Here is a 20,903-nt window from a genome sequence, read left to right as displayed (position 1 = left end):
CCGTGGCATGTTCTTGGGTACTCCCTCATTGTTCTCTCCATTTTCAGTATGTCAGAGTGGATGCACTGACCTACACACACAAAATATTTATGGTGAAGGTGGAGTGAGCTGTAGGAAAACACACCCCTGTAAAAAAGGTAAGGAAATTGTTGGATGGAAGAAATTGTAAGACCTGTACCAGAAAATTGTGAGGACAGGGACAAAAAAGAACTCCTTAGCACATCCCTGTAAGTCCATCTCTTCTGGAAATTTCTGAGAAAATCTTACAGGTACCTTCCTGAGGGGTCAACACCAGGCACAGGTGCTGTGAAATGTCACTATTCTGTTTCATGACTGTCATCTATGCACAGGAACAAAAGTAATCCACAAAACATCTTACCTGGGAGTGCAAAGATTATTTTTCTTACACCGTCAATATCCAGAGTTGCAAAAGTTGTTGGCAGGCTATGGAAAAAGAAAGCTATTTAATATCTGCATTAGAATTTGACTGAACATTATCATATTATTTAAAACATCTGGAAAAGGAAACAAAACAAAGCAGGACATCTCGCTCAGCAGCTCATTAGCACCTGCTGCTTATTCCATACTGGAGGTATAATCCTCTCTTTGTGGTGACAGAATAATTTTTCTTGATATTCAACTCTGAAGTTTTAAGTACACAAGTTTGGAGAGGGAATATCTAAAAGGAGATTAACTAGTAATCAAAAATCTAAATATTGTCTTCATGCTAGAAGCCAATTAACAATGAAGCAATACTGAAATTATGCAGTTACAGAGCTGCGTTTGTTTTTCATATATGGGTTTCCGATTTTTTATAACATTGGTGACTTTAATTTTCTTACTCCAGTCTCTACAGCAGTACTGACAAGGGAGCAGTATTTCTGAGCAGCAAATGCTAGCTAGTCTGCAGATGAAGAAATTCAGATACATGGGCAGAGCTGCAGCCAGGTGAGACCCAAGTCTGTCAATGAAGAGCTCTCTCTGCCTTTCAGAGCTGCTGAGTGCTCTTTGGTGACTTGCTGTGAGGGCTATTACAGTTACACAAATAGGACAGTAATGTGACAGCTCAAGAATGTGGCTGGCAAAGAAAAGGGACTCATCCATGAAAAAAGAATTCTGTACACCTATGTTAATGTAATCCTTTCAAACATCAGAAATTATACCTTATAGGAGCAATAATTAGGCTGGTTTCCTTGGTTTCATTTTGAGCAGACCACTACCACCTGGTCAACAGATGATAGTTTATGACTAGAAACACTTTGGAGATTTGCTACACTTTGATCATTATCACCTAGTTTTGTATCTGCTAAGACTCATCTGTATCCTATTTTACCAGGGGAAGTTAGTGTTTGATGTTCCTGTTTTAAAATGCCTCTAACATGATGGGAACTATGTGCCAGACCTGCAACTGTTATTACCAGTGCACAAATCAATGTACAAAAAATCAAATTGCTAATTCATATTTACTGGAAACTCTGAATTCCCATATGACATTTCAACACCATCATTGGTAAAATCTTCCAGTACTTTCTTCTGTCAGTGCAGCTAGACAAGATAACCTTCCATGAGCTCAGCAACTTTCAGACCAAGTGGAGGGATGGTAAATCCCAGGCACCACCCTGCACTCATGAAGCACATCAAAATACAGGCATACAACAAAATCTGACTTCGCTCTTGGAACTGACTCAAGGGATTTTTTTCCCAATATAGTAACCAGAATCTTCCATCTTTTAAGATACAGCTAATAAAACCCAAAATGCAATATTTGCTATTGCACTACAGCCAATGAAAAAGAGAGTGCTTACATTCTCAATAAGAACAGATGACCAAATGTTTTGGTAGCAATAATACCTTTCTTGTGGCATAAAATGAAAAGGGACATTTAGGGAAAAAAACAATTTCTTGAAGTTTTTCTAGCTAGTTATTTGCTAGAAAGTTTATTGCTGCAAGTCTACAGAGGAGTCATCAGAAGAAAGAATTCTGTTTGCTTACAAGTAAGCCAGAACCAGAACTTAATATTCTGAATTCTCTAAATCGAGTTATCCATTCTTGTCAGCAGCAGAAACTGGAGTGCAGATTCTGCTTCTGGGACTTCCCTACATCAGTTGTAGCAGTATGACAGAAGCCGTGAGCAATTTCCATGCCTGGGCTACATCCACCATGGGAAGAAACAAGCTTTTAGCTCACTCATTCCTTTTGTGGAGGGGAGGTGGTGGTGGTAGGAGCAGCACAAGCACCAAGCCCACACACAGTTCTTCACCAGACTGTACGCAGAGACAGTAAAAGTATTTGTCTGTTTTCACAGCAAACACCCACTTGCAGCTCTGCTCTGTGACAACAGTTCTGGGCTAGAGGGACTCATTTTGCAAAGCTGTGCTTGATCTTGTGTAGCTGGACCATTCTGACCCAGCTTGCAAACAAACTGCTCTCCACAGGGAGTGAGGCAGAGGTGCAGACATCTTTCTGCTCTTGTAGTGTGAAGAAAAGAGAACTCTCTGTTCTCAACACATGTACTTTTCATTCTCTCTGCAGAACACACTTCCAGACTCATTGATGAGCAGTGCCACAGCATAGGAAAGCAGTGCTGAAACAGTTTTCTGAGGCAAACTAAACACATAAAGGACTGTGCTTACTCTAAAATTACGACGCTCAATATGCCAATTAGACAAAGCTTTGTAAATTAGCTGTCATTCCACCTCTCTCAAGGAACTGCTTGTGGGAATATAATTTATGCAAATTTTGTAAAATCTTTAAGCAAACTGTCCATTTAATGTCCTTATATTTCCTGGTTATTTCATGGTAATGTCAGTGTGAGCTCTGTGATCCCATTGAAGGCTGTGGTAATGTTTATACCATGCTGGTTTCCCACCAGTCCCCAAACCTGATTTGCAACAGTTATCAGAGAAATATCTCTTACTGATAAAATATAATCTCTCTGTTCCAGTTAATTTCACCCATAAAGATGATGACTAATCTGAAGAGCACTGATTTTGCTGCTTTTCCCATATATATCTAACCTGTGGTTTATAGTATATTTGGAAAAGTGAAATCTACTGAAGCACTTCAGTAGGATATTTGGCCAATGCAGCCTCCACCTAGGCTGCCTAAGCAGAAAGATTTCTTACCCAGGTTTCATAAAAACTCTGCCAAAGTGAATCTGTGCATGAAGATCAATATCCAGCACCTGTTTAAGATAGTCCTGTTTAATGAAAAAAAAAAAAATTAAGTAACATCAAAGTGGCTTTACATCATCTAAGCATTCAAAGCAATTAATTAATATCAAGTGAAGATGAAAATTTGCATATCCTGAAAGTGCTACAGCCCAGTAGGGAATTTCCAGTATTTGAAAGGAAGTGTTTTGGAAAAGAAGAAGTAGAGAACAGACTCATTTAGGTGCCAAACCTGATTCCATGAGGACATACATTTCCTTAAAATTCACCTGCATTATCAGAGTCTTAGAGTACCCCACAAATACCTACTACTAAAACATTCTCTATGTCAAAGATGGAAGAAAACTTTTATGGTTCAAAGTTAAGACTTTAAATGATCAAATTATTTAACTTTTCCTGTGGAAGCTATCTAATTGTAGATTTGGAGATCTCCTACTACTTTCAAAATCAATTACTGTATTGTAGAAATCATAGTTTTCCAGGATACTGTAATTATCGTAATTTCTTGGGTCTAACAGTATAATTCACAGTGATTGGGTTTAACAATCCTTAAAAGAAAAAACTGAGTGGCTTGTGAATGAGTTCAAGTTAAATGATTTTGCATAAACACGATTGATCCAGTTATTAAAACAAATGGAATTACTTGTTTAATCTTTATTGAAAATTGCTGTGCCTAAAGATGTAGTACCCTGTCTGTTGTGTTTAGTGAGGCTAAAGACAGAGGCCATAACAGTCATCTGTGAAGACAGACTTTGAAAGCAGCAAATCTGAAACTCCCTGGCAGTTACCCTTTTTTTTGTGTGTGTGTGTTCAAATACTTGGAAAGCAGCAACTCATTTCAGCCAGGCTTGAACTCTCAATTATTAATTGCATGAACCCTCTTTTACTTTCTGTTTGCTTTTTGGATGTTCAGTGCTATTTCATTAAAACTGCAGAAAGCTCAGCATCAGAGGGCAGACCATCAGTGGAATATAGAGCCCATTATGAGCCAGAAGGTCTGAATGTCTGTAAGACCATTCAGCAATCCAGCCACTTCTTAGAATGTTTCCATGTCTGCACTATGTTGCCACATTCCCAATTTAAAGACCAGCACTTGTCCTTGATTATTTTTCTAGGAATACTGAAGACAATGGGAGTAATTGAAAGTAATTTGCACTGGTTTAATTAATTATCCATTTTCATAACGTATCCGACAATATGATTTCTACTCAGAAAAGTAGACAAAACCAGCACTCATGTTTCCCATCTCCTAATGACTGTCTTTAGTATCTGTTAGTTATAAAAGATGTTTATTTTACCTGCCAAACTCACAGATTCAGCCTGGGATCAAAAAGTAATTTGAGTTTTCCTTCGCATAAGTCATGATTAATAAATGTCCTGCAGGTTCATCTATGCCCCACCAGCATCTGTGTATCCCTATTTTCTTTGATGGTTTTGGCACAGGGCTTATCAACAGGAACTCAATCAACAATTCTGTTAATGATTCAAAAGGCAAATATATCAGCTCACTGGGTCTCATATGCATTGCATCTGTAGGACTATCAGGCGCAAAATGTGATAAAATTATTTTTGTAGCAGAGCTTTGGCACATTCAGGAAACAGGTGTGCTGAGTAAAATAATGCTATTTATATACCCAGGTTGCTTTTTGAAGTACTTTCAAAGTACCTTAATTCTATCTAAATTTTACCTGCTCTAGAAATAAAGTCTGTTGCCTTTACCTGCTATTAACCCAGCACCTTCCTCATCTACATAAATCATTCCTTAAATAAAAACACATTTGTAAACCACTCACATCAAGAATTAAAATCTTTTCTGTTGTACTATGTCAACTATAGTACAAAAACAAGAAGAAAGGGAATGAGCTCTGAAGACTATTTTCTTAAGTAATTTACATGTTAAGTGTCCCAGTAAAAGTAAGGTCCTTTTTTAATAAACATTAATACAAAGGCAGTAGCTTGGATGACAGACTCTGGTATGAAATTCTTCCATATATTGTAGGAAGTCATACTTAAATTTTGCATACCTTTTCCCCCATAGATACACCTCCTGATGTAATGATCACATCAGCACGGCTGATACCCTCATTCAGTGCATTCAGTAAATCATCTGGGCTACAGGAAAGAACATGCAAGCAGATTAGTGGCAGGGAATTATTATGAGTTGTAATATAAGTCTGTGTGCACACATACAGATGCATATACGCACGTGTTTTAAGAGAATAATACAAGGTCTTTTCCTTCTTAAGATTCCACTCTGTTCAATTCAAGTCAAGAACTGCAATCTCATTAAGTGAATTCCACACTGCTTGGCACCTTTCTGTCTAAGCTTTGCAACAGGAACAGTGGGATACTTTAGATTGGGACTGAAGAATGCTAATACAAGTGTCTAAGAGTATGCAATTGGCACAGTAGGTAGTAATACAAATTGTGACTTAGATGAACTGACAGGGATATATAAAGGGACCTGATACATGAAAATTACGGACCACCAAGCAGGCTGCAGTACTACCTCTCTAGCTTATTTGATGTGTGCAAAAATGGGGGTGAGTCTCCACTTCAAACTTTGATCACTGAAGAGTGGGAGTAAATCCTTTGTTTCTCTTCTCTGTTAGAGGGCTCTGTAGCAAAGCCACCTGTACATATCCACTTCAGCTTGCAAAAACACAATCCATCCTGTTAAAAGGTCTATTCACCTTCATGAGAAACAGTGTAATGGGAGCTATGATATTCTTCCATACAAAGAGTATAACCGTGAAGGATACTGGTGTCCTAACTATTTTCTTTCCATTTTAGGTCTAAACTGGAAACTTTGAAGTGAGCATTATATATTTAAGAGCAGTACCGATGCCAATACAGAGCTTCAAGACACGCAGTGGAGAAACTGTAATACAACTCACACAGGTCCAGAGGAATCAAAACCAATTTCCAATATATTAAATTCATACTTTGCATTTAACATTTGTGAACTGACCAGAAGTTGACCGGTTGCTACAACAATGTATTGTTTCTTCAACAGTATATTTTCACTCCAGTCATCCTGAAAGTTTTTCATGGGAGGCTGTTCCTACTTAGAATGCCATTGAAAGAATGGGTAATAATGCTAGTGACTGTATGAAGGCCTTCAGCTGGAATACAGCACCTCAGGTAAATGCCACACTACAATTACAAAATACCATTGTGGGTGATGAATGCAGGCTGAAAATGGCATGTGGGCTATCCTTTGGGAGCTTTGGCTGTATTTCATCCAAAAGTAGAACTACAGCAGTAATTTTGGAGTTCGAGCTGAAAACATGAAAATTAGGAATATTATGCAAGTTCTAGTTGATCTTTCAGAGACTAGCAGAAACTGTGTGTTTCCAAATGTCTCAGAAAAAAATTTCTTTCCTCTGAGCATCCTTTCTTTGCCCATGGTTCAGTGAAATACAAGCAGCAGTTAGCATGAGGTGGTGCTGTGTGCACTACAATTTATGTGACGCAAGAATGACTGCACTCCCTCCCTGAGTAAATATCTCAGTGCATGCAACCTTGCACACACCTCATCTCCTCACCAGAGAGCCCTCAGGTGTCCTCAACCCTGGTTATGCCCTTACAGGCAGAAAGACTCAAGACTCTTTCTCCACTATGTCCAGTGACTGCAGCAGCATGTTCTTTGGCATCACAGTGTAGTCATCCTGCACAACTTTATTATCTGTGTTGGGTTACATCCCCTCTCTAGGGTCAGATTGCTTTGTAAGAGGTAGGCAACAATTACAGCAGAAAGAAGGGCAGATTGCTGTAGACTGCAGTCGGTAAGATAGAATTATACACTACCCCTTTTTTAAAGGAAACAGTGGTTGCAGTATTGTGGCATGCCATCATTACTTTTGTTTAGGGTACTGGGTATCTTGGATACTCTTAATGGCCTACAAAGAACGCCTAAACTGTTTTCTTTGGGAGAAAATATAAAACATATGGGCTCAAGCAAAACCACCTCTTTTGTTCTTTAGGAAACTGAGACATTTTATCAGCTGCCCCTTCTGAAATCTCAGGATCATTTTCTCCAAAACCCAGCACAAGTCTTCACTAGTCAGTGAAGGAAAGTAGAAAGAAGCAAGTCTGCTGTTGGCTACTTCTTCAGAACCAATTGTCTCGTATTGATCGTCTAAGTAGTATCTGTATGTAATAAGATACTGTTATAGAGTTTGTAATAGGAAAAGTCCCTCAAGATCTAAGTATTCCTTAATCCTTGCCAATGAGGCTGCTTGGAATGCAGCAAGGAATACATATTCATTACATAGGTCGATATTGCCATTCCCAAGGCTCGGCAGTCAGACATATGCCACTATCACCAACCTAAGACTGCTTTCAGTATAATTTTCTCATTAGATTGTGATGAAGCTGAGGACCTTATCTGGAGCTTGCTCGAGGCTGTTTCATTTTATCTTGTTTAATTATTTAAAAGTTATTCATAGGTAGCAACACCACCTGTCTGGAGGCATGCTAATTCTTGATAATGAAGTGGCTTGCTTTTGGTTGTGGTTTGAGAATAATGGAAGGAATAGTAAAAAGCAAACAAGTATATATTTAACTGTTGTTAAAGTTAAATAGAATGGAAATGCTGCTACTTACATATGGAATATATTGTGTTTGTATAAATATATTGAACTACTTAACAAAAGAAAAAAATCAATAACCCCTCCCCCCAAATAAGCCCAAACTTAAACCAGGTGAGGACTCAGTTCTGAGGGTAGCATACCACTGGACTAGTTCATCGTTCAGGTATTTTTATTTTGTCATGTAAAAAGCTGAATATTACTGGACTTGGTGCATTTTTAGAATTTCCAGTAGAATGATCCGTGTAACATACTTTTCTTCCCCATTTTAAAATTCTTTTCTTTACCATCTGTATAGTGCAAGGCATTTAAAAATTCTACCACTAAAACTTTATCCAGCCAATAGCTCTGCACATCATCTTTAATATAGTTAAAAGTGCATTTAATTATTCCAAAATGAAAGACGTGATAGAAATTTTGTTGCAATAAACCAAATGATTATGTTAGTTTGGTTTTTATTCTGAAAAAAGGAGACAGAATTATCTCCCTTGCTTTTGCAGAAAGTGTCTCTCTTTTTGACATTTTTAGCAGACTTCTTTTTGTCACCCAGGTCTGCTTAACTTTATGTTGTACTTAGGGCTGGTAGTTCCATGCCTCTGCAATTAGCACCAAACACTCCTTACAGGAGTCACCTGTTGCAATCTTCAATCAACACTGTAATGGACATTTCCCATGCCTTTAGTGGATTTAATGCAGAGAGTTATTACTCAAATTGCATATTAACACTGATTTGATAGATAACAAGACTTGTTTCATTTGTTGTGTAACAGTGAGCAGCAGCTCCTTTAAATTGACATAGAAATGGAATAAATAATGGAAACTATTAAGTTCTGAAAGAATAGACAAGATAACTTTGGTATCTGAACATAATACGACAAGATTGTTTTACAAGGCAGGTGACAAATCGCCATGAGGCTGGGAAATAACACTCACTTTTGGAGCAGCTACAAATCAGAAACTATATTCTGAAGCCCTAGCCACTGCTAGGGGCAGGATACTGGATTAGCTAGACTAACGGTCTAATTTACTACAATAAATCCTTTAAAATATCTGGATTTTTTTCTGTCATGGACAGAACTGTAACAGGTGCTCAAATATAGTGATGAATACCTTAATCAATGTAAAGTAGATTTTGATGGGAAGTCTCATTTCCAGATGGCAAAATTACTCTGTTTCATTCAGTGACTTTCAAAGTCAGAGTGACATTGTGCACAAAAAAGGAGTGAGCTTTTCTAACATGCTGCAACTTATTAAAACAGTTATACTCAGATATGTTTCAGATCACATCTGATCATCTTTTGTAAATACCTTGAAGAAAATTTGTTCTATAAGGACTGCATACGCTTTATGAAACTATTCATATAGATAAATAAGGAACAAATCCAAACTTTCTCTCAACACCTGGAGCAGATTTTGTCTGCACAAATATTATGTATTGTACATACATTTTTGAAGCTGCAGACACAGTGATTTGCATAAAGGGTGCGTGTATTTTTAAGTATCTCTTTATATTCTCTGCTAATTTTTTCAGTCTGATAAACAGAGTAGCTACTTTACAACCCAAATTTCCTGACCTGACCCTCTTCGTTCAGGTTTATGGAATAGAATGAGCAGTGCAATCTGGAAATTAGTTGGAGGGTAACTATTGTATAATGGCAGCAGCATGCATCCAGTAAGCAGATGCATGACATTGCAGCTGACACTTGATTTCATTGATTTGAAGAGAGGACTTGCAGGATGGCAGTACAGAAGGAACACCTTCTGGATTCATGAAAAATTCTGATTATCAAAGTTAGTTTGTGGAGAACTTACACAACACTAGAGCTGTCAAGTGAGCTGTCTTTGAACTGAAAAGATATACAAGAAAGCTTAAGAGCTTGAGCAAGAAAATGATGTAAGCCTCATTAAAATAGACATCAGATATGTAAATTTTCTCCTTTCCACTCTCAGAAGAAATAGCTGCATTATAGTCAAGACCAAAGAATCTTCTGTGTTTTAAGTGCCATTTTGAGCTACCCTAAATTACAGTGTAATTTTCTCTTTCACATAGAAATCAGTGTGTGTTAATTCACTTTTGTTGATCCTATTGTTGTGCTTCACTGTCATTAATTATAAATCTGTCAGCCTTTTCTGTGATACAACCCTTAACAACAGCAGTTTGATACATGCAGTTAAACTGCTCAGTTTTATAATTTAATTTAGAAAACAAGTAAGAGCAAATGTTCAAAAAATTACCTACTACTCTGCAGTAAAATGAGTGACCCCAGTTAAAATTAAAGTGGAACTTTTAGTTAGGATTGACTTATCAAGCCACTGTCAGTACAAAATCTGTAGTTCATTACTGTTTCCAAGGATCATTTCCACCACATTCTTTGCCACAGGAGTTTCATTCATTCAACATAACCTCATTACCTGACAGTCACTTCCAGTCCTTGCTGTCCATTGCCATATACAGCTGTTACTATTGGGTGACTAACAGAGAGACCTGTGATTGCTCTATTTCTCTATGCAGTAGCCTGGGCTTTTATAAACCCAGGTCTTCTGGTAACCTGTACTTGCAAAATGTGTGCATGCACCATGACAGTCAGCACCTTAAACCTGTGCGCTCTACAGATATACTGAACACAGATACAGAAAGATACACATGCACTATGATGCACCAGATGCATGCACAAGTGTCTATTGTGAGTTCAAAAGCAGAGCTGGCCAACCTTTCTTGCTTGTTTTACTTTATTTGAAAGTATCTCAAGTATTTCAGTTATATGCTGAAAGACATGATTCTTTACAAATTCTGAGAAGCTACAGATTCCTGGACACACAGTAAAACAGAAGTGCTAGCAGTGATCCTACACAATCACACTGAAGATCAAAGTAGACCAGCTGCTCTCTAAACTACAGCAGTTGACTGTAAACTTCAGAAGTCTGTGTGCTGTCTGGAAGTGCCCTGAGTTTAGCACATTCTGGATATGTTCCCACAAACTGGCAACAGTGGTTTGTACTATTGTTGCATCTTGTGAGGTCTCTTTTCTGCAAAACAGATGTTTCAGAAGAAGAACAGGTTTAACTGAGGTACAAACACCTTCTAGAAAGTCCCCTTGCATGCAAAGATCCCAGTCAAGCTTCTAGTTCTACATCAGAAAAAAACCCCTCCAAAATAACAAAGAATTTACCAAATTAAAATTTTCATCCAATAACCAACAGGCTACTTGTACTCAGAGATCTCATCAAGCTCAATGACATTTCTTCTTGAGGAAAGATGGGATATGGATTTGATCCTTTATGATTAACTCATTTTTTAACTGCTCATTCAGCTGAGGTGACAGATTTCAAAATGAATAGATGAATGCAGTGAGGCATAAAGAAAAAGTCTGTCACCCACTTCTCACCTCATGGCCAAGAGGAGTATTTTGCATATCAGTAATTTGCAGGATGCAGAACGGTGAATAGATGCCATTATTTTTAGCCAACTAAAATCCACCTTCTGTAGAATGTAATATTGAATGTAAATCGATGAATACATTTCAATGAATGTAATTCAATGAATGAATACTTGAAGGTAATAGGAATTCTGTGTTTTGTCTAATATGGTTTTTGAAAGCAGAAGAAAATCCAATTTTGATGGTGTATGTAGTAACATATGGACACACTTCTGAAACTGTATTTGTTTCAAAATTCTCAAGTGTATTTCATCATGTTCTCATAATGTATCTTCCTTCTACCTTCTGTGGAATTTCCCTGGATCACTGTGAACAGATGCAATATGCTTTCCCTAGGAAAACAGGCCAGCTTGTGAGGAAAGCTGGAATAATTACAGCAGCTTTTGGCTTGTTCAATATGACTATGTAAGATTTGTCTATTTGACAGCAATATAAAAGAATCTGTCTTCGGTACTTTTTGCTGTCCCTTTAATTGCTGCTGCTGCAAAAAAGAATGTTATTTTGCAGAGTATTCTTTTTCATGTTACATTTATGAACTCATAAAGATTTTGATTAGAGGACTTCAATTAGAGGTCTTCAACTTTGTTGCTGAAGTAACCATGAGATCTGTCTAATGCCTTCAGTATTTTTTTCTGTATCTGGATGATAATATGTTTTCCTCCACTGTTTCCTTGACCTGCTTCAGAAGACTCCCACTCATATATATGTCAGAATGACGAAAGATCAGAGAGGTCAGAAATACAGATAGCCATGGGAGCGCTACAGGAAAAAGTATCATGCATAGAAGCCAGGTACTTATGTACTATGGGCACATTCCTGCATGAAGGGTCCTCAATCCCGTCCTTGTCTGCTGCTTGAGCACATTCATCTGCAAGCATTTCAGCGTGAATTGTAATTTTTTCCATAAATGCTGAAAGAACAGGACCAAAGCTTTGGTAACAGCTGTCTTCAGGTGCCGTGCCATTCTACTAACTTGTAAGCACTTAATTCACTCTAAATCCAGTATAGTGTGTGTCCTTTGACTGTAAGAAGCAGCCTGAGAACTGCTGGTTTCCACTAATTAAAAAACTATCCCTGGCTATTTTGCTGGCTGAAGATAATGAACCTTATCAGTACACTCACCAGAAATCCATTAGTTTTTCTAAGAAATTGTATGGGATTACACCAGTAAAGATTTTTATTTTATCTTCCTTCTTACAAAGGAAGTGAGTCAATATGGATTCACAGAAAAATTTTCACTTTTGGAGTTGAAAATATTCAATAGTTGTAGCTGGGTTGAAATAATATGACTGCAGATTACACCACACAATACAATAATCAGTGCCAAAGACATTGCTCATCAGTAAAGATGTCAGTGCACTGGTGAGTCTGAAGGGCCCTGTGGTTCTGAATTATTTCAATCAGAGCTCTCATGAAATATGAGAATTGGCTTATACTTACACAACTGAAAATAAAATATATGATGGATGTACTTAGTGCCAGTTGTTAACAGATAGCAAATAATATCACCAAATCTGAAAAATGGTGAAATGGCATTGTTATCACAGAATTTCTTCCCTTTTTACTTTAGCTTCAATTGTAAGAGCAAATTTTAAATAAATTTAAAAGGAATTTAAAGTAAATTCATCCCCCCTGTAAACTGGTGTAACTGCTATTGATCTACAGTATAGATGTCTCTATGACAGGTAGAAATGCAGTCCCTAGAAGCAATGCCTCAAAATGAAGGCTTTCTCTAGGAAGCTCCACCTTTTACAGAATCACAACTTAATCACTTGGAAAAATGTCTGTCTCCAGAACAAAAATGACTTGGAAGCCACAGATTAGAGACAATATGGAAAGACCTTTTAAAATTCTCTGTCATCAGCTGTGTCCTAAAACAAATAGTTATTTTTTAGAAAATATCTAATGAAATATGACATCGATTTTTGTTCACTAAAAAAATTACAAATTCCCCAACAAGAGTAAACTACAGTATTAGAAATGAGCAAAGAGAAGGAACTGAGAAACTTATCCTGTTTGAGACCAGCAACTCAATTTTTTGACAGCTGCTAGTCAGTGGAAGGAACTAGAACTTCATTTGTCTCTACAATACTGGACCATATTCCTTGAAACACAAAGATGTATTTAACATTAAAAAATGCGCATTGCCTTTTCTCCTGCTCTGGAAGCAGAAGCATTTTCATATTGCTCATGCTTTGGGTAGCAAGACTTACTCTACAAACTGGTTTTTGTGGGTGCTTTCCCTCACACTGCTTAGAAGAGCCCAAAGGCAAATTTAATGTTTAAGTAGCAGTGAGGTGTGAACTGACTTGTACAAGGAATTCCATGTCCATCACCTGCTGGTAGATTCCATCTTTTAAGTAATTTCAGATAAAGCAGACAGTCTGTATCATGTTCTTCACATTAATTTAAAACATTTTAAATATTGCAGGTTCTCATAAATTTTTTTGTGATGTGTAGTATAGCAAAGGGTTCTAATGGGTTGGTCTCTTTAGTCCATTACATGAAGAAAAACTAGATTTATAACAACCTGGCTTCAGGATGAAAAACTAATTGCTAAACAAGAACAAGTTTTCTGAAAGCTATGGATATGGCAGATTGACTCAGTAATGAGAACAGAAATTTGTTTTTCCAGTATGCAAAGCAAACATTAAGCTGTAACCCAATCCTCCAACCTCTTATAAAAATGGGCCCATTTACCCCAGTGAGGATCCTCCCATCTGGAGTTTTCAGGTACTAACCTTCGATAGGATTTCGTTCCTTTTCTATGTATTTTTATTTCCCACATGAATGAAACTATAGACACTAAATTTTTCTGTTTTTTAATGGAGGAAATGACAGGTGGTTTACTCTCCCTCTGTTATCACTCCTGCTCCTTGGGCCTGTCTGTGTTAGAGGGCAAGTTCTGAAAATTAATCTATATTATTAAGCCATCTCCCTAAGTAAGACGTAGCATATAATTGCATATGTATTTTGGAAAAAAGGTGTAGTGCATAGTTTAGAGATTTCCTGAATGTTCCAGCTAGCCTGCTTTAGAGATGATCAGCACAGTGGTGGAAAACCAAGTATGTACAATCATAGACTCGTAGAACATTCTGAGTTGGAAGGGACCCACAAGGATCATTGAAGTCCAACTCCTATTATGACCGAAGAATCATAACGGTGACTTCCCCGGACTCCACTGCTACCTTCAAACAGGTTTTTTCCTAATTTGCTCAGTTTTTAAATGGTAAAAGCCTTGATGGATAAAGATGTTTGCTGCTACTGATAAGCAGTGTAAACATTCTAATTTTATCAATGTTGTGGAGCCATGTAAGTCTACAGTGCACTGGTGCATAAGAACTTAACTGAAAAGGCAGTGCTACTTAATGGACAGAATCAAACACCATCTGCTCCTGTACGGCAAATGTTGGTTGGATCTGTGCTCCAAGCTCTGCCCTGACAGACACCTGGCTGAGCCTGCCTGTGAGCATGCACGTGCCTCAACGTCCCAAGTGGTTTAAAAACAGTGCTCACCAATCTGGTAGGCCTGTCTCCGCAGTGTTCTGGAAGCTCTGTGTCCCTTCTTCTTTAAAAACATCTGGCTTCCTGAGGGTAAAGGAAGCAGAAGGGGTATAATAAAGAGCCAGGGAAGGAGAGAGTCTCCTGGGGTCAAAGGGAAGCTCTGTGCCCAGCTGTGTCCCCCTTGGTGGCTCTGGATATTCAAAATCACCATGGGAAATGCTTCCTCTTTGCAAGGCCAGCCAATGGGAGAGAAAGGGCGTGCACGGGAATATCTTTCTATTACAGTTTGGATGGGCTTCTCACAAGGAATGATGAGCAAAGTTATGGAAGGATTTAGGTTCAACTGGGCATGACAACAAAGCAGAGTTAATCTTTCTTTGCAGTGTCTACGGAGAAACTTCTTTACTCTTGACTTCCAAACAAAGCAAAATGAAGTGTTAAACAACTTGACATTTTGGAAGGAGGACCACAAAAAATTGGGAAAATACTTGGAGATGGGCCCCATGGAAACATTTTTACTCACACTTTTAGCTTCTTATTCAGGAAATAGGTCTCAAGGCATAATAACTGTCACCCTCTTAACTACAAGGGGGAAAGAGCTGTAATTATCCTAATTTTATAACTCCATAGTCAGTAAAGATGCCACTTCATTCATGAGAAGCTTCATACCCTACTGCAAGAGGCAGGATTAGAAAAAATGTCCAAAACTGAGAAAGTTACAAATCAGGACCTTATTTAAAACAATTAATGAATTCCCAATTTATGAAAGCAGTATTACCTTTCACATATACTTCTTCCAAGTCAGTTTTTCTGTGAAAAAACTATTTTTAGATAGTGTCCTTTGTAACAGAAATATGAAATAAATAGAAATTATGTTTTTACACTCTTAAATGTAGGACAATTAAAAGTAAAATGTAAAAAATCTTCATTGGACATGAAGATTTATAAATATACCTTTTAAAAAAACCTGAAATCAGATATTCATGATTGAAATGGACCATGTCATCAGTCATCGTTATGTGACTCTTGAGCCATTTCTTCTTATCAGCTGGCTGGACAGTTAACAACAACAAGTCAATCTCCCTCCCCAGTCCAGGGCCAGCTGATCCTGCACAAGGCAGCTTCAGTCTGGCATTTCAAAGATCACTTTTGTGCACATGCATGTCCTGTCTGACTGGGGAATGTGAGGAGAAGACTGGACCAATGTCCCTGCACTACTGTTACATGTGCCCACAGTCACTGCTAACATGAAATCTAAAATCCTCTTTTATCACCTTGTAAATCCATGCCAAGTTTCTCCTCATACTTCATAAACAGGGTCTGTCATATTGAATGCATACTAATACTGATAGGAAGTGATGGAAAAATATTCAAATTATTCAGGTTAAAAGATTAGATGTCCATTTCTTTCTGACAGGCTTCCCAAGAAAGCCATTTTCTAAAATAGCTTAAATCCCTCATTTGCTCTTCTATTCATTGCCAGAGTACAACGTCAATCTTTATTTCTCAAAATAGGGTCCCCTGTGTCATGAAGTGACAAACAAAAGACTTTCAGATTTCATGAATGATCCCAGCTTCTGGTTTGACCATCAACATTACAGACAGCAGTCTCAAAAATCTAAAATCTTTTCCAGCACGATGCTAAGCTCTGTTGTGTAATTTCTGCTGGTACTGGTCTTCTGATTTTGTACTCAGAATAACAAGATAATTAATTTAATTCTCTGAAATAATACTTAAGAGATTATTTGTGACCAGGAGAAATAATACTCATTTTTAAAAATTATTTTAGTATTTAGAATAGTCTGAGAACCTCCCTGAACTTGCTTCTGTTTGAATTGTAAATAAATATCCAATCTCGCTTTGAAATGAATGTCAAAGCATTTGATATAGTTTCCTAATAACTAATTACTATCACTGTTAAAATTATGCTTTACTTAGTGTCTGAATTAGTCTAACTTGAATATATAGGCATTGGTGCTGAAATAGAAACTTTATTCAGTTTATTCTCCATGTGGCTCAGTATTACTGGAAGGCAATCAAGTGATCTTGTAAGAATATCTGTTGAACTAAACAGACTGAGTTCTGCTATTACTTGAGTACGCAGTCCATCTTTCAACTACTTGAGAAATTGAATGGTTCTTGCCTTGGGAATACAAAGGTAAGGTCAAAAATAACCTTCTAATTCTATAGGAGATTAGCTCTTTATAAGTATGCTAGAACTTCTATTTAGATGATTCTCAAATCTTTTCCTAAATCCTTATTTCTTAGGATATAATCCTCCATCCTGTAAATTTTAGTTATATTCTTTAATCCTCTATATATCAATTCATACTTGGCTGTATTAACAATATACTTAGCCCAGTTTTGTAAGTGATTCCTATTGGTGACACAATGACCCATCTTCAGTGTTCACCACTTCTTTGACTGTTCTGTATCTACTGCCTTTATTAGTTTTCATTATTTTCTTTTTGGGCATTAGTACAATTTCAAACCTCAAAAATTTCTCAGTGACTTGGGAACTCTAATTATTCCTATATATGCTCTAGGCATTAAAAAGGTTGGAAGTCATTTAAATGAATGATACTTTGGCCTCTAGAAGCTGAAGTTCTCTTGAAAACAGAACTTACATCTTCAAGTACTTTAAAAATTGTTAACCTGTGCCTCAAAAATAGACCATAAAACCCAGTAATTTTTATTTCCCTCCAACAGATAGATTCCCTCTGTTTCCAAAGACAGGATTTTCAAAGTATTCTGTCCTCTTTATTATCTGCTCTTTACTGTCATGTGCTACTACTGAGCAGTGATTCTAAAAACGCTAATTCAGGAAGGAGTCCATGCTTGTGTTGAACACAGTTAGGAAAATGACACACTGCTGTGCATTAGCTTTGCACCTGTCACCTCTACAGCATGAAATTTTATTACCTGTCACACTATGTAGCTTCTTACTGGTACAGAAGATTCCCTGGGACTTGCACTGTCCGATTTCACAAGTTCTTTTTTCACCTCTGTTTTGGCTCAGATGTTCCTTTGTGTTTTCGGAATATGTGCATTAGATGAGATGACTTGTCAATATGACAACTTACTTGAAGATTTCCCTAATGATTATCAAGAGTTATTGTGACAGATATTAAACATTTCTGCTTGAAAAGGAGAATATTCTTGACAGGGCACAATGAAGGAGAGGACCTCCACATCTGAATCACCTTCAAACCATTACACTGTGTCCCTGGATCCATTAGGCTATGATCAAAGTTCGTAACATCATTGTTCTTTGAGCAGATTTAGAAGTGAAGTTACTTTAGAAAAACTTAATATTGTGACATTTAATGTAAGGCCTTTTCTCTAACAAGCATTCTTTTGCAGTCATTTGTTAAATGATACTACTACTACTACTGCTACTAATTTTGTTCACAGTATATTTGATTTTACCCAAGCTGGGCATTAAACTGGAGCAGGGAGAGACTAGGATTCTGTGCCTGGATTCTGCCCAGAACTCATATTCTAACTCATATAATGATATATATCAGGCTGATATTGCATGAGAAATTTTGGAGTAGGAGCAGTTTCTCCACTCTCCTCCCTCCACTCCAGATGTTCCATCTATATTGTAATACTGGTAATTACAGGCAAGCCACACAAGTACAAAAGATTTCAACCTTTTTTTTTGGGATGGCAAACCTAAAATTGAAGCAGACTAAATCCTTCAGTAAGGTCTCAGTATCCATTCTAAGTATGAAGAGACTCTATCAAAGCTTTTATTTTAGGGATATCACAGATTAATGCTGTTACAGCAGCAAGGGTGATTTTTAATAGGTTTACCTGTCATTTAGGAGCTCTATGTCCAACAGTACGCCAAAAAGGGGAGGTATACAAGTAAGAGACTAAACACTTCTAATGTAGAAAGCTCTCATAAATTGCTGATTTAATAACTATTCAGATAAATCTTTCAAGAAAGTGAGGAAAAAAAAGTGAATTTCCTAAATTTTTCTCCTCAAGAGAGAATTTCTTTCTCTCTCCACTGTGAAGTCACAGGCTCATAAATGAAAATGCTGTTGGAAGCATTAAATATTATACATGTCTGAAAAAAATGATAAGAGAATTAGAAAATAGGGAAAAGAATGTAGAGAAGGGGAAAATGCACTCATGTAAACAAAGGTAAAAGGAGAGGAAATTGAATTCATTACATACGTGACAAAAATTCCTTAGTAAGCTTAATAAGAAAGTCCCTCACAGAAGAAAAGCTGTCAAAATGGAAGATGACTTTGTAAAACAGAGGCCCACACTACAGCAGATTTTGCTAGGGCTAAAGTTTACACTTTAAACAATGGAATACAAAGAACAACACAAATGAAATAATCAGACACAAAAATATCCTGATAATTAGACTTCTACAGATCAGATCAGAAATGCAACTTATTTTTATCATTGGTTTCCAAAAAACCAAATTCTTCATAGACTATAAGCAAAGCAAATGAAATTAGAAGCCCTTTTAATCTGGTCTTGTTATTAGGAGGCAACATTCAAAAGTACATTGGAATACCAGCTTTAACTGGGCAGTTGTATTTTTTATTTTTTAGCATCTGAGTCTGAGATTCAGACAAAAAATGTAAGACACAACAGCAACAACAATATCAGAAGGGTTCTTGTTTCCTTAGTTTTGCATTTGTTTCTTGTATTTGGAGTAGCTCTGGAGATGGATATATCTTCCATTTCTACTCAGAGATGTGTGCTTTACAAACAGCTTGGCTTTTATGTGCTAAGAACACAAATAGAGAAAATCTTGGCTTCTAGCCAGACATAACTTCAGCTGTATCACATTCTCAGGTCTGTTTTTTTCTCCTATTGCTTTCTTCTAGGATTTCAACTGTAAACTTTATCTATGGGTTTTGGAATTGCTGTTTTTTATTTTGAATATTGAGTGATATGTACAATTTATGAGAACAGAAACAATGGTGACAATCTCAGAAATAATTAAAATGCTCCCAAAAGAAATAAAATATTGGTTTCAAATGAAAATACAGCTGTAGGCAAAGTCAGACTTGAGTGGTCAGTTCAAAATGTAACTTCATGTATGATTAATATGCAAAGGCATTTTTAAAATGCTTCTAACTACTCTTCAGAAATCAGACATTCAGTGTGCTTCCCCATCCTTTCACATTCTCTGTTGGAATGTCTTTACATGTATCATGCTCCAGGGCTTTGAAGCAGCTGGACAAGCTGGATTTTTACCTAAACAAAGAGCGATTTGTATGCTGAAATGATATAGAATAATAACCTCTAAGTTTGTCTTTGCAAATACTACTCTAAAAAAATTTTCATACTTGAATATTAGATCTGCAAATAGGATTGAAGAGAAAGATTTCCACGGTTGTTAAAAGCCTTGACCCACTACAGCAATTTTAATACTCAACTGTGCTCCCTATTAGCTGCTGTCTCAAACTCCATTAGTGCTTATGGTGTACAGGAAATGATACTCCCAGTAAAATGAAGTAAAATTTACCCCATGAAAATTGTATTAAAAAAAGGAAATAGGAAAAAACCACCCCAAATCTAAAGTACGGGAAGGAAGAAATATGTTACCATGACACGATAAAAAAAAAGTACAAGTTTTTAATTTTTCCTTCTGAAAAGTATGTTTGCCAGTATTTTTACTACACCAATAGATATTGCAGGCATATAAAATCTTTCTGTTTTTCAATGTCTGGATACATATTATACATACAAAATGCACATATACATGAGCACACACAAACACAATCTATGGTTTAACTTCAGTAAACCATAAAATACACTGAAGGCTTGTTCCTCTCTTCTATAAACATGCTAACTAAAGTGTCAAAATCATACCCTTTGTAACATCTTTCTGGTAAGTCTCTTTGTTCAAGTGCCATGGTACTCCATCAAATCAATCATGTACTGAAATATTCATATGGGCTACACTGTTAGTAGCTTTATTATGTAATGAAATCACACCATACTTCTTATCAAACTGATTTACACAATCAGATTTTCCCTTTGAGTGAAAGAGAACTGCAGATGCATTTTGCTGCAAAGATACAGATTGGGCATGTGAGTGTGGAAGAACAGCAGAAGACTTGCTAAGACTGAATCCTGGTATCTGGTGCAGAAGATTTTTAGCTAAGTCAACAGTACTGAATTATTCTTTCAAAACTTACTGCAAAGTACACTCTGCAATTGGA

The 20,903-nt window shown here is 36.9% G+C and overlaps 1 protein-coding gene across 23 annotated transcripts in view; it reads right to left on the bottom strand.

Annotated features, from left to right (window-relative positions):
- GPHN (gephyrin) overlaps nucleotides 1–20,903 on the bottom strand; it is a 289,830-nt gene that overhangs the window by 4,888 nt on the left and 264,039 nt on the right. For 14 of the 23 annotated variants that reach the window (XM_032111557.1, XM_032111560.1, XM_032111562.1 and 11 more), the window contains 4 exons: nucleotides 14,716–14,787; nucleotides 5,195–5,282; nucleotides 3,126–3,199; nucleotides 380–444 (listed from right to left, as the gene is read on the bottom strand). In XM_032111557.1, coding sequence (XP_031967448.1) covers nucleotides 380–444; nucleotides 3,126–3,199; nucleotides 5,195–5,282; nucleotides 14,716–14,787 — 299 coding nt within the window. The remainder of the gene's footprint in view (nucleotides 1–379; nucleotides 445–3,125; nucleotides 3,200–5,194; nucleotides 5,283–14,715; nucleotides 14,788–20,903) is intronic. The other 9 variants (XM_032111561.1, XM_032111567.1, XM_032111569.1 and 6 more) reach the window with 1 other exon arrangement.

This window comes from Corvus moneduloides, chromosome 6 (assembly GCF_009650955.1).
Source record: "Corvus moneduloides isolate bCorMon1 chromosome 6, bCorMon1.pri, whole genome shotgun sequence".
Lineage (NCBI taxonomy): Eukaryota > Metazoa > Chordata > Aves > Passeriformes > Corvidae > Corvus > Corvus moneduloides.
This window is presented reverse-complemented; position numbering and strand designations above follow the sequence as displayed.